Here is a 12,241-nt window from a genome sequence, read left to right as displayed (position 1 = left end):
AAACAGCATTTTCACCATTTCAATTCCCTGCATTCATGTTGCTCTAGTCATCCACAGAGATAAAGATCACATAAAGGCAGCTCTGGAATTTGAAATGGATGTTGCTTGGTAATTTAGTGAAAGGTGTATTTTTGTACTTTCTGTAGTCACTAGGAAAAGATCCAGTCTGACCTTTGGCTTACAGAAGTTGTACTCCCCTGAGCTAGGCAATACTGATAGACTTCAGCAGAAGTACCAAAAATAAAGTTACTTAAAACAGCATGGTATAAAGAAGGCACTTTTTCCAAAGGAAACCCCCAGGTTTTGTGTTTCAATGTACAGCAATTCTATCCAGAAATATTTTGTGCTTAGAAACATCACGTGATGCAACAGTGAATCAGGTGCCAAAACCAACAAATCACAAATTACTGTGTGATTAACTGCAACCTCTGAATGGTTCAACAAAGAATCAAACTGGTTTCTGTACACCATCACAATTTACCAATACACTGGCATCTTTTGCTCTTTTGCTGTGAGCCGACAATAATTATTTTAGAGAAAGAAAAAGAAAGTGTGGAATTAGTACTGCAGATGCTGAAAGGCAAGTGGCAAGACTCTACAAGAAGAATGCCTCAAAAATGCTACTTTGTTCCCATTTCTACTGGCACCTATTCCCCAAGGTAAAAGGCCAGAATGACCAAAGCCAACTTAATAGTAGTGTGCAGAATGTCAGCTGACAAACAACATAAAAACAAGTCACGTTGTGTTATCTGTGGTCACGTTCTTCAGGGTTAGTCCAGTAACTCGACTTTACATTCTTCCGTCTTTATTTGTTTATTTTAATTAAACATGTAATGGTTAATAAACAGACATAATCCAGAGTTAGTAGGTTGGTATTATAACATTTATTAAAATAATGCTATGGGTTAATAGAAACAGCAAAGAACCAAAGAATTAAAATGCAAGCTATGTAAAAACCCAACTAAAACCCAAATATGTCTAATGTATTCATCCAGTAGCTAACTAAAAGCCCAAGAAAGACAACACTCCCAATATAATAAAGTACTGCAAAACAATTGGCAATTTTTCAGTTATCAAAATTGTGGGTTTTGCATTTTGTATCCTTTTTTCTCAATCAGGAAAAAAATTCTTTTGAATGTTATATAACATACATATAAAACAAGATAGAAAAATACATTATAAACTTGTAACAATGGCTGTAAATACATTATCTTACATGTTTCTCATAGGCAATAGGTTGGTTATGGTACATACATAGCATGAAACTACTAAGATAATAAAGAATAGACAAATACATGTCATCTGTACGGTTACATACAAGCGACACTCCCATCTACCCACTCTAAAAAAATTACATAATACTGTCAGAAAGAAGTCTTAAAACTACTTATTTTAATAAAGAAAAAGTCATTAAAGAATGATAATACTGAGAACCAAGGCATTCAGAGATTCCAAAAGTCATGCTTTTTTTTTAAGCTGATCCAAAATTTTGTCAACTAAGTTTTCAGAAGTTTGTTCAGAGCAAACATTGCTTTCACATGTCACACATCTATTCCATACACTTCCCCTCCCCCCCAAAAAAAGACCTTTGATAAATGTCTAAAATGTCCAGGTTTTATCATAGTTGAGATGAAACTGGATCAAATACTGGTATTGTTTTAGCAAATCTCTCTTCAAATGTTCGAGTGTCGCAAGTTTATTCAACCAACCAACCAAAATAAAATCAAAATGGCACAGCATATACTGTAAATGAAATCAACACAACTGTATGTGTAACAGGAAGACAAAGCTGGTGGCACAATAAACAAAAATCTAGCTGAATACGAAAGGATGAATGTCTATTGCATAGTAAATAAACTGATAATTATTTCCAGGTGAGACAAGATGTTAGATGAGGTCACCATGCAGGTGCTTAAAAATGTAAGCCCTCTTAGCTTACTATTGACCTTTCATTTGGAAGCTGTGAAGATTTGCAGGAGGAGAATAAGTTGACAAGAGGGGAGTAAAATTATCACCTGATATTTGCCAAGTTTAGTACTGAGCCCCACAATGTAACACTTAATGTTCTCAGAATTAAATACTGTGCGTTTAACAGCTTCAGCTCTTGCAATTGCCCAGCTATTCGAACCTCATGTGGAAACAAGGGTTAAAAATAAGGTATAGCTGGACTTCAAATGGCTGAAGTCCCTCTCCTGCTTATCTTTTCAAGAAAAGCCAATGGGCCAGATTTAACAATAGTCAAAGATGAGCTGAAAAGTAAAGCAACTTCCATGCTGTTTGCCACTGTAGAAGCTGTTCCTGGAAACTGGGGATGTGCTCAGCCACTGACTGAAAACTCGCTAAGCACTTTCAGTTTCATTATCTGCAGAACATCAATTTTCTGGGTGATGCCGAAGACTACTACAGTTGATGTAATATTTATTTCAACCAGAATCAAGAAAACTCCTCTCCATCCCTGAACAAAAATGACGTAACTTCCAGCTCTACAAACATTTGTCAGCTAATAATCTCCTTTAGCATGAGACAGTCTGTATCACAGAACCCTTTGGTTTACGTTGCACAAGTACGGCATTTGCTATGATTTAAAAAGTAGAGTGGCTGAAATAATAATGGGCTGGTTTGATGAAAACTTAGCAAATACTTCACTTAATGAGATTTTGGCAAAGTCACATCACACTAGTATGGCAAAAATCAGGTAATTAATATGGTCAACTCATCATTTGTCTTCCCTCACAGCTTCTTTCACATACTGGGCGACTGAGTGGCATGCAGTAACTTGTCTGAGGGAGAAGCTGATTATACAAGACATTTGACTAAATGACCATGAAGAAAATAAGGCACTTCCTTTTCTTTAGACTTATTCCAATACTTAAAAAATAAAAAAGAAAGACTAAAAGGCTCTTTTGGTCTTTTGTTTCTTGACAACCACCAGAAAAAATCATTTCATGAAATAAAGGGTTTCTTTGTTCTTTTTTTTTTTTTATAACACTTGAAAGTATAAAATGCTACATTTCCAAAAATATATTTTTTTTCTGCACCAGCACCCTTGTATAGTAAAAGTATCTACTTTTTTGTTCATTTTGTTTCAATGCACTACACTTTATCTACATTTCATTACATGTATACAGCAAATAGGCAAGCATGGCTTTTACATCCTTAATGAAATTTTTTCTATACAGGGAGGTTTAAAAAAAATATTTGAACAGTTTGCCCAGTAATGTGACACATAATGCATGTACCTTGTTCTCATGTAATCTTCCAAGGAGATTAAAATATGGTTAAAACAATTTAAACTTGTATTTCGCTTTAATAGTGTTGCTGTTTTGTTCTCTGCATTAATGTAGTTCTGAAAAGTCATCGTAATCTGCATTTCATGGCACACTTTCCTTTAAAACGTCCAATTTGGCAGGCAATAGAAAAAAGGCTGCAACATCTGCCCTTTGAGGGCACTGGTAGTGACTAAACAGCATATCAAATTTTGAATACTTTTTGGAATCCCTTCCCCAATGACATCCCTGACCAAAGGTTCATGCATGATGCATCATCACACAGTACATTCAGAGAGAGAGCTTTGACTTTTTTTTTTCTTTTTTTTTTTTTTTTTTTTCTGAGAAGAAAAATATTCCTAGAAGTCTCTCACAGTAACTGCCTCTGTCATCGGGTAGTTAAGGGACATCTGTCTCCATCTGGTGCGAGGCCTCCTTACCGTTCGCTTGGGGCGGGACACTAGAGGATGATCAGTGCGGAGGGATGAGTTGGACCTTATTGCTTTACTACTATTCAGTGCAGGTTCTAGAACCACTTTCACCCAAACAGGAGAACAACAAAAAGCGGAGTTGGAGGACAACAATTTCTTTGTCTGTTTTGTTAGATGGTAAGACGAACGGACAAGTGCCCCAGCTCGCTGCACTGAAGACAGGCAAGCAAAGGCGTTTACCAGTTAACTGATCAGCAGGCAGGCATGGTCAGGTCATCATTGGGTGAAGAGTTCAGAGGTCAGAAGGTCATAGGTTAGTTGCCGGTGGCGGCTGGGTGGTTAGAAACAAAAATAATAAAAAAAATAAAAAAATAAAAAAAACAAAAACAAAAAAAAAGAAAGAAAAGATAGAGAAGAGATTAGTTCCAGCTAGTGACGGCTTAATGACAACATGAAAACTAATCACAACTAATAAAAAAACAAGCATGTTTAATTCTGACATACTGATCGACACCATCTACAGAATGCAATAAAATCATGACAGCCCTCCATCATGATTTGGACACGTGAAGGAGAAGCCCACTCCCACAAAACCGGTTAACAGGAGAAATAGAGATAAAATATGACTAACGACTAATGGTTAGTAGCAGTCGATGAAGGAAAATTGGAAAACAAAAAACGATGAACAGTTTCTGAATTGGGTAGAAGATTTCTGGAACAACAGTCAGTGCACAGCATCAGTATCTGACTGCTATTAAGCATTAGTACCTCCCCAGGTGCAAGCATTAAAGCAACTATTAATGATGGATGTGATTATTAATAACTGGTTGTTAAAAGAATGGAGTCATCTAAGGAATTCTGGACTTAGAGAAACAATTTGGTTCAACAAACTATGGGCCAAACAAAGGGTTTTTGTTCAATAAATTTTTTATTGCCTTTCATTTATTCTATTTACAAACAACATGGAATTTCTTGGCCTCATGATACAAAGCAGTACTATAAACTGTAGTCTAGCAACGTAGGCATCATCGTGGAAACCAGGAAAACGCTCAGCCTGCTACTATAGCTAGCATTTTCCCGTTCGAAATACTATTTTACACATATAGGACACTTATAAAATGCACTTGCATGTAAACACTGTAGAAGTCCTGCCATTTTAAAGTCTATACTTAAAAAGCTCTAAATACATGAAAAAATAGAGAAAATATCTAATTGATACTAATAAGGCATTTTAAAACTACAAACAGCTCTCTTTATTCATTTTCAAAGCTAATACTCTGCAAATACAATAAAATCTGACATTTCATATACATTCCTGCTTTATATTTTTATATTTTAAAAGAAGCCACCTGTAAATACTATTTTCTTTTGCAAAAAAAAGGAAAAAAGAAAAAAACCAACAAAACGAACAAAAAAATAAACCCAAAACCACAAACAAATTACAGTAAAACATAAAAAAGTTCTCAAGTGGAAAGTTATCATTCCCAATGTTCTTGAGCTATTCCTTCTTTAATCATTCTCTCGCATTCTCCTTCACCAAACTTGGTCCACTTAACAGTAGTATAATTTTTTTTTTTTTTTTAAGACTCATTCAACAGCTTAATTAGAGCTAATAAATTCTGAGGTTGATAAAAGTTTCTGTACTGTTGCCATTTTGACTAAGGCAGAGGAGATGAAAGTGAGAAAGGTATTCAGTGCAAAGTCAGATTTGTGCCATTACATAAATGAAGTCCAGTAGGTGTAATATTCACAGATACCATCGATTTAACAATCTTTCTTGTGGGTTCATTTAGTTTCACATAATAAAAGTGGCCTATCATTTAGGATACAGTTCATAACACTACAAAAAATTACTACTGTAACATAAATGAGACCAAACGCTCCCTGAATTTTTTTTCAGAATCATGCTAAGTGGGATTTGTTTAAATTATTACAGCTGTTTCAAAAAGAAGAAAAAATAAAAATAAATATTTTATGTGGCACAATCTTACCACTTTACAGGTATACTAGAAACAGACTCTTAAAGCATTTTGATACTCATTACAAATTTGATTAAAAGGTATTAAAATTTATATATAAATTATGTGAAAATTGGTTTGGATAAAACATTTGAGAAAATTCTCAGCATTAATATTTCTTGTGGAGTTTAAAATCAAAGCAAGCTACCTTTAGAAAAATACCAGGACACCTGTGATACATCCTCTGCCAAGTCTCTGGCCTTCTACAGTACACACAGGTTTGTCAACTGTGCAACACCATTTACAGTTTATTACAATTAAATCAGTCAGTCTCTCTGTTATATGAATCAAATTCAATTTTGTATTATTTATAAACTGGGGGTTTATTCTGAGTTAAAATGAGCTATATTTTCCAACCCTTCACCAATTCTACATGCTTAGTTGTAAAACATTTACACATTTGGGGATTTTTGCTTTAAATGCAGTGCTTATCTCTGGAAAAACAACCCAAACCCAACAAAAAAATCAAAATTATGCAAAGAATAAAAACTACTTAAAAAGTGAATGCAGTAGTACTACAAAATCATCTGAGAGTCAATTTAGAATTAAAAAAAAAAACCAAAAAACACCAACTTTAGACCCGATGAATGCAAAGATAGATTTAGTGACACTTAACTACGTAAGAAAAAAATCCCACATTGAAAAAAGAAGTATTTCGGTTTGCTGACATTGCTTTTTGTGGCCATGGCTACAGAAATATCCTGGTGACAGAAGAGCCAAATAGGTGAATATGGCAAATACTGACAGTATTTTAATTCTACAATATAATTTTAGTACATTAAAAAAAATTTTAATGCTGAAAAAAGTTGTCACCAAAACCTTTTGTGTGAGACTTTTAAATATATGCAGGGATAACCTAAGATTTAAAATTCAAAACACAGTGGAGTTCAGTTGTAAAATTAACTGGGATTATTTAGATAAGACTTCAAGATAATGTTTTCCTGAAATATCAGCACGGTTTTCCTAAGAGAGAGGTATGCATGATTTATTCCACAGGAAAAAGACACGTATTTATTTATCTACTTAAGACAGTGGGTTTCCAAAATTGTTAGAAATGAATGCTGGTTTATCACAAAATGGCTGCATTTTAAAAGAGGGTGAAATTATGCCAATAATTAATTTAAATTACTTTAAAGCGACCCAGATGAAACATCTAGGCCCTTCCAAAAATATTTAAAATCCATGTTGAGCAAATATTACAATGATAAACTACAAAATGGCATTTTCTCCATGAAAGCACCCCTATCCCCACTTTATCAGTGTATTTACTAGTTGTCTCAGGTAAATACCTAATTGCTAAAAAGGTAGCCACATCTGTCACCTGAAACTATCATTGCAGATCATGAAGCATCATTAGCAAAAAACTGTTTTTTGCAACATCAGGTCAAATTTTCAAAGACAACCAAATCCTTATCACCAATTTCTCCTGAATGAGATAGAAAAATTAAAAAAAAGGAAATATTAAAACCTATTTTCTTTTTTACTCTCTTTTTTTTTTTTTTGAAACATGGGCTGTGACATTTACCTGATTATATTTTGCTGCCCCATTGAAGAGTTCTCAAGAAATGAGAACAAGCCAATGGGCTGCAAGTAGTGGACAGTGATATAAAACAATCTTACAGAAAACTAAAATAGTGTCCCTTATCACTTTATGCTTTCTGTAAAGCCTACGATTATATCAATGATAAAAATGTTGCATAAATATACCAAATATCCAGGAGGTCCCCATTTACTGCATTGACCAGAATCTGTATTCTCTCTTGTAGTTAATTTATGGAAGGTTGTGAGAAGTGTGGTCAATGTTAGGAGATGTCAGATCTGTCACTGGAATTTGGCTTTTGAATGTTACAATATAATGGAAATCTGCACAAGACTGATTTGGGTGAGAGCAGAATAATAATACTTGGCACAAAATGCTTTGCATCCTCAAAGCCCTGTACAAAACAAGAACCCCCACAACACCCCTGTGAGGTAGGGAAGTATTATTATCCTTATTTGACCAATGGGAAACCATACACAGAGAGATTAAATGACTTGCTGAAAACCACACTGAATCAGCAGCAGGGATGGGATAAGAATTCATCCCTCACACTGCTTCCTAGCAAATGTCAATAAACCGAAAATATCAGTTTTCTCAATTAGCTTAAACACTTCATTCAGGGGTCCAAAGGCATGACACTTGAGTAACAGGAGAAAAATGAAGATTTACTTTCCATTCAAGGGTTAAAGAGAGATGCCCAAATATTGGATGTCATCTCATCAACAGGTCTTCAAAAGTTGTTTCTCCTTCAGGTTACACATTTTAGCAGCAAAAGGCAAATACCAAGAAATAGATTTTGGAAAAAAAAAACAAAACCAAACAAAAAACAAAACAACCAAAGCACCCTCCCTTCCCCTATCCATACTAATTCAAACTCAAACAACTTTTGAAGTTATCTTCACAGCCCTTACCTTTCTGAATTCAGTTAGGTATCTGAGAACATGCATCCTCCTCATAATATACAGTACAGTGGCTCAAAAGTTTATTGGAATAAAAAAGGAATTTAAATCTTCAGATTTCTCCAAACACAGACAGGAGGCATTTATTCCTTTACTTCTTTCTCATTAAGCAACCATCCATTCATTTTGTTTTGCAACACCAATCTGATATTTCCACACCAATTAAAAGAATGAACCGGGGACAGGGGGGGAAGAGGGGAACACAACCAAATTAATTATTGCAGCACTGATTTCATAGCGTTTCCTGATGCAGATGGATGTTTCATTTTTAAAACTCAATCAGTTATAGAATTTCTGTTAAATATATCAAATGATATATATTTAATTGAGCTGGGAAGGCCAAGTTTAGAAATTTTTTTTAAAAACCGCAAGCATTCCCAAAGCTTTAAAATATTAACTGTCTAGGTTTTTGAGAAAAATCATGAATGGGTCAAGACCGGGTATTTGGTTAACCAGCTGTGGTGTTGCAAATCTCATGTACACTCAAAGCACTTCTTACAAACAAGAACTGCAGAACTAAACTAACCTCGGTCTGCGGTCACAATCCTTTGGTAAGGATGGACACGCATATCGTGCCTTCGAACTTTAGTAGCCACCGCACCTAGTTAAATTGCAATTACCAAGACAAAGTTAGAAAACATTCACAGAAAACATTAACAGCAGGTTTATCAAAATGGATTTAAATGATCATTAACTACAAAAGTTCATTTTAAGAAAAGCAACAAGTTAAGGCACAGTAGTTTCAAATCTTAATCTTAAAAAGAAGTTTATCTGTGCAGATTAATATTGCATTTATTTTAAACATCCTGGCCTTAACCTGTTTAATCCATTCATTTACAATCCCAAAATTACAGTATTTCATGAAATCTATTAGACCCAAGCACATTTAAGCTTTACTAGTCACATATTCACTGAAGTGCCTTTCTTGCAGCAGGACTATTTTAAATAATGCCATCTTTAATACTGACAATTATTTGCTAACCTTAAGATCACTTCCAGTTCTACCACAAAAAAAAGTTTTAAAGCAATTCTTCAAGCCTACAGATTGTGATTTTAAACTTTAAGTCAATAAGTATGAACTGCAATGAATTAGGTGATTAGTAAAGCAAACACTATATAGAACACTTAGCAGTCAGTATACTACTATACACTCATAAATTACAGCTACTCTGTAATAATAGGACCTAATCCAAATTAATAGCACTATTTTATTTTAAATCTATGTGCAAAAAAGTGCAAGTAAGTCACTGACTGCTAGGCCAAGCTTTTTTCAAGGCTGCTGAAAACTAAGCATTTGTTAAAATTCAGATCTGATGAAGGATCAGTTAAGACCGTTCTTGAATTCTTAGCCTTTCGTTGGGAAAGCCATACCTGAAGATAAAAGGAAGGGAATTGAAAGTTAGTCACCAACTAAAATTTGATCTCAACACCAACATCCCCAAAAATACTGACAGGGATGCACTTCTCTTCCATTTTTAACAGAATTATTTTAAAACATCTTAAAGGTCCACCACACAAATGGACAAAATACTATTAAAGAGAATGAGCATATAACAAAATAAAACTCAACGAAATCCAAATTTAATGCAATTAACTCCATACAATTGCTCAGATAATAGAGCAGATGTATTAAGAGTTATAGATTCTAGACAGCTAAAGGGGAGTGTGGGTTTCTTTTCCCTGCTCCCTTTTCCTTCTTTAAATAACATTTTCTGATGAGGTCTGTTTTGGGCAATACACCTCACGCAGTTGGGCCTGAGAGTGTACAGTAGCTTCAGATGCCATTTTAGAAATAATTTTAATTTTTCCCTCATATCTCTTTATAGAAAATCCTGCGAGAATCCAAGTTGTCTGCATTGTAATAAACTTTACTCTGGAATGCTGTATTTCTTTACTTGCTATTAAGTGAATTCAGGAGAGGGGCTTGCCACTAACCACTAACAGCTACTTTGATGAACTCTTTGTGACTTTACCCCACATGTACCACAACTGGACTCTACTGAGGGTAGAGGAGCTAGGAAAAATATTTAAATGTTTGTGGGAAATTAATAAACAATAGTGCTATCATATGCTTGCAGAATTTTGGCAATGGGTTAACTGACAACAACCATGAGCTGACAGACATAATGCATACTTTTGTCCTACTAGAATTTTTGTTATTGATTCACTAATCCTGCAAGACAGAAGCCTGAAATACATTTTCTTTTTTACTGTAGATAATGTGGAAACATGCACACATACAGATAACTCACCAAGTATTTGTCACATGAAACACTGATTTTTTGCAATACTTTCAACAAAATATTGACTTTGAACCTTATTGTCCAATGTTCATTAGAGATGTTTAGAATTCGTGTAAATCAATAACTGCCACTGAACAAACTAAGATCAAAGTCCTATAAAATCAACATTATACAGGACCAAGGTCATATGCAATTCAGAACAAACTGAAGAGAAAGATTATTTAGATTCTGGAGAGCGTAGGGAAGGAAGAAACTATTGGAACTGCTTGTTCCATATTGGCCAGTTAACTGAATTGTCACGGCTGCTTTATCATTCTTGCCTTCACACACCAAGTCAGCGGTCTGAAATATTAGGAATGATGGACATTTCAAAGCAACGTATATAAAAGAAGCCATCAGTAAAGCTGCTAATTTTATTTTATTTTGGTGAGAACTTGGTTTGCTTTATATTCATTCACTGAAATAATTTTCTGCTCAGAATATAATTTAGCGCTTTCTGACACTGAGGAGAGATTTATCAGCTGCGTACTAAATAAACAAAAACTCCAACTGAACAAAGACTTCTCCACTCCCTCCAGTTTTGCTAACTCATATGATATAGCAAAATGAGAAGCCCTCTCTTCCAAAAACTGCTGGATGTTAATTTATGTTAAAGAGAATATAAACTGATTTGTTATTCACGGGAGCCCAGATGACATATAATAGACCTCAGCTTGTATTTAGCTTCTTTCTCCCTTGCCTATGTAAGGGCAACTTGTATTTAGGTTTTGTCCCCCTTGCCATCTAATATCATACAAACATGAAGACATTTACTTTTGGTAAATTTATGAATATAAACTAAGCACACACATTCAGGAATGCCAAACACATTTAAAATGTTTAAGAGCTGCACTATTTGAGCAGCTCACCTGGGCGGCTTGGATATACCTGAAATAAGTTTGTCGCTTCAGATTTTTTTCTTTGACCTCCATGAACCTCAACCTTGCAAACACAACAGAAGCACAAGCAACACATTCTGCAGCCATCCACGCACAAAGGTCTTACCTAATACACCACTAGGTTCAATAGGGTACTCAAGGATTGATGTAGCTGGTGCCAGCGTGTAGGGGTACTCGTACGGTGTGTAAATTAAACCGGCCTCGGGTCCGGGAGGAACTATTGCAGCGGTGGGATGAGGAGTTCCGTTTGGCATGACAGCGGTTTGTATTTGTCTGATCAAAGGCATTATGGTAGGGCCAGCTGGCGTAGGAGTACGCAGGGCAGCTGGTGGGAGAACAGGCGCAGGCCCAGTAATAATCCTTGGAGCCTGGGCTGTTGCTGCAAGAGAAAAGGCAAGGGCTGCTACAGTAAGCAAAGAAATTCAGAGGAAAGTATGGAGATAGCAGTACAAAACGTGGAAAGAATGGGAAAAAAGGGAAAAAGTAGGAAAGAAGAAAAATAAAAGGAAATCATTAGTACATGCGCTGATCACACAGTGCCAAAGCACACCATTCAAATGCAAACAGCTTTCCATTTTCCAGTGTGATTAAGTATGAACATGCAAAATAAAAAAGCCATTGTAAAACAGTGAGGTAGATTTCTCAAACAGGTTACACAGCACGAAAGCTCCATTTAGACCACATTTCTTCATTTATGCTATCAAGACTGCATGAGACTAAGATGCATGCAGGAAATACAAGGAAAATACTATCACAATCAAATACAGAGTACAAAATTTAGTGCATCTATAGAGTCCACAGACACTCAGTTATGCAGAGCTGCTGTATCAGTCTAGAGTTTTTACG

At 35.2% G+C, this 12,241-nt stretch overlaps 1 protein-coding gene across 7 annotated transcripts in view; it reads right to left on the bottom strand.

Annotated features, from left to right (window-relative positions):
- Window positions 1–3,604: 3,604 nt before the first annotated feature.
- QKI (QKI, KH domain containing RNA binding) overlaps window positions 3,605–12,241 on the bottom strand; it is a 143,281-nt gene continuing 134,644 nt past the window's right edge. The window contains exons 6-8 of one of the 7 annotated variants that reach the window (XM_054280630.1): window positions 11,502–11,798; window positions 8,741–8,815; window positions 3,605–4,028 (exon numbers count right to left, since the gene is read on the bottom strand). In XM_054280630.1, coding sequence (XP_054136605.1) covers window positions 4,012–4,028; window positions 8,741–8,815; window positions 11,502–11,798 — 389 coding nt within the window. In that variant the 3' untranslated portion in view covers window positions 3,605–4,011. Of the gene's footprint in view, window positions 4,029–8,726; window positions 9,586–11,490; window positions 11,799–12,241 lie in introns of those variants that run through there. The other 6 variants (XM_054280629.1, XM_054280631.1, XR_008483228.1 and 3 more) reach the window with 6 other exon arrangements.

This window comes from Melozone crissalis, unplaced genomic scaffold, assembly GCF_028551555.1.
Source record: "Melozone crissalis strain CALT ecotype California unplaced genomic scaffold, PUWL_Pcris_2 ptg000027l_1, whole genome shotgun sequence".
In the NCBI taxonomy this organism is placed as follows: Eukaryota; Metazoa; Chordata; class Aves; order Passeriformes; family Passerellidae; genus Melozone; species Melozone crissalis.
The sequence above is the reverse complement of the archived record's forward strand: the minus strand, read 5'-3'. Positions and strand labels throughout refer to the sequence as shown.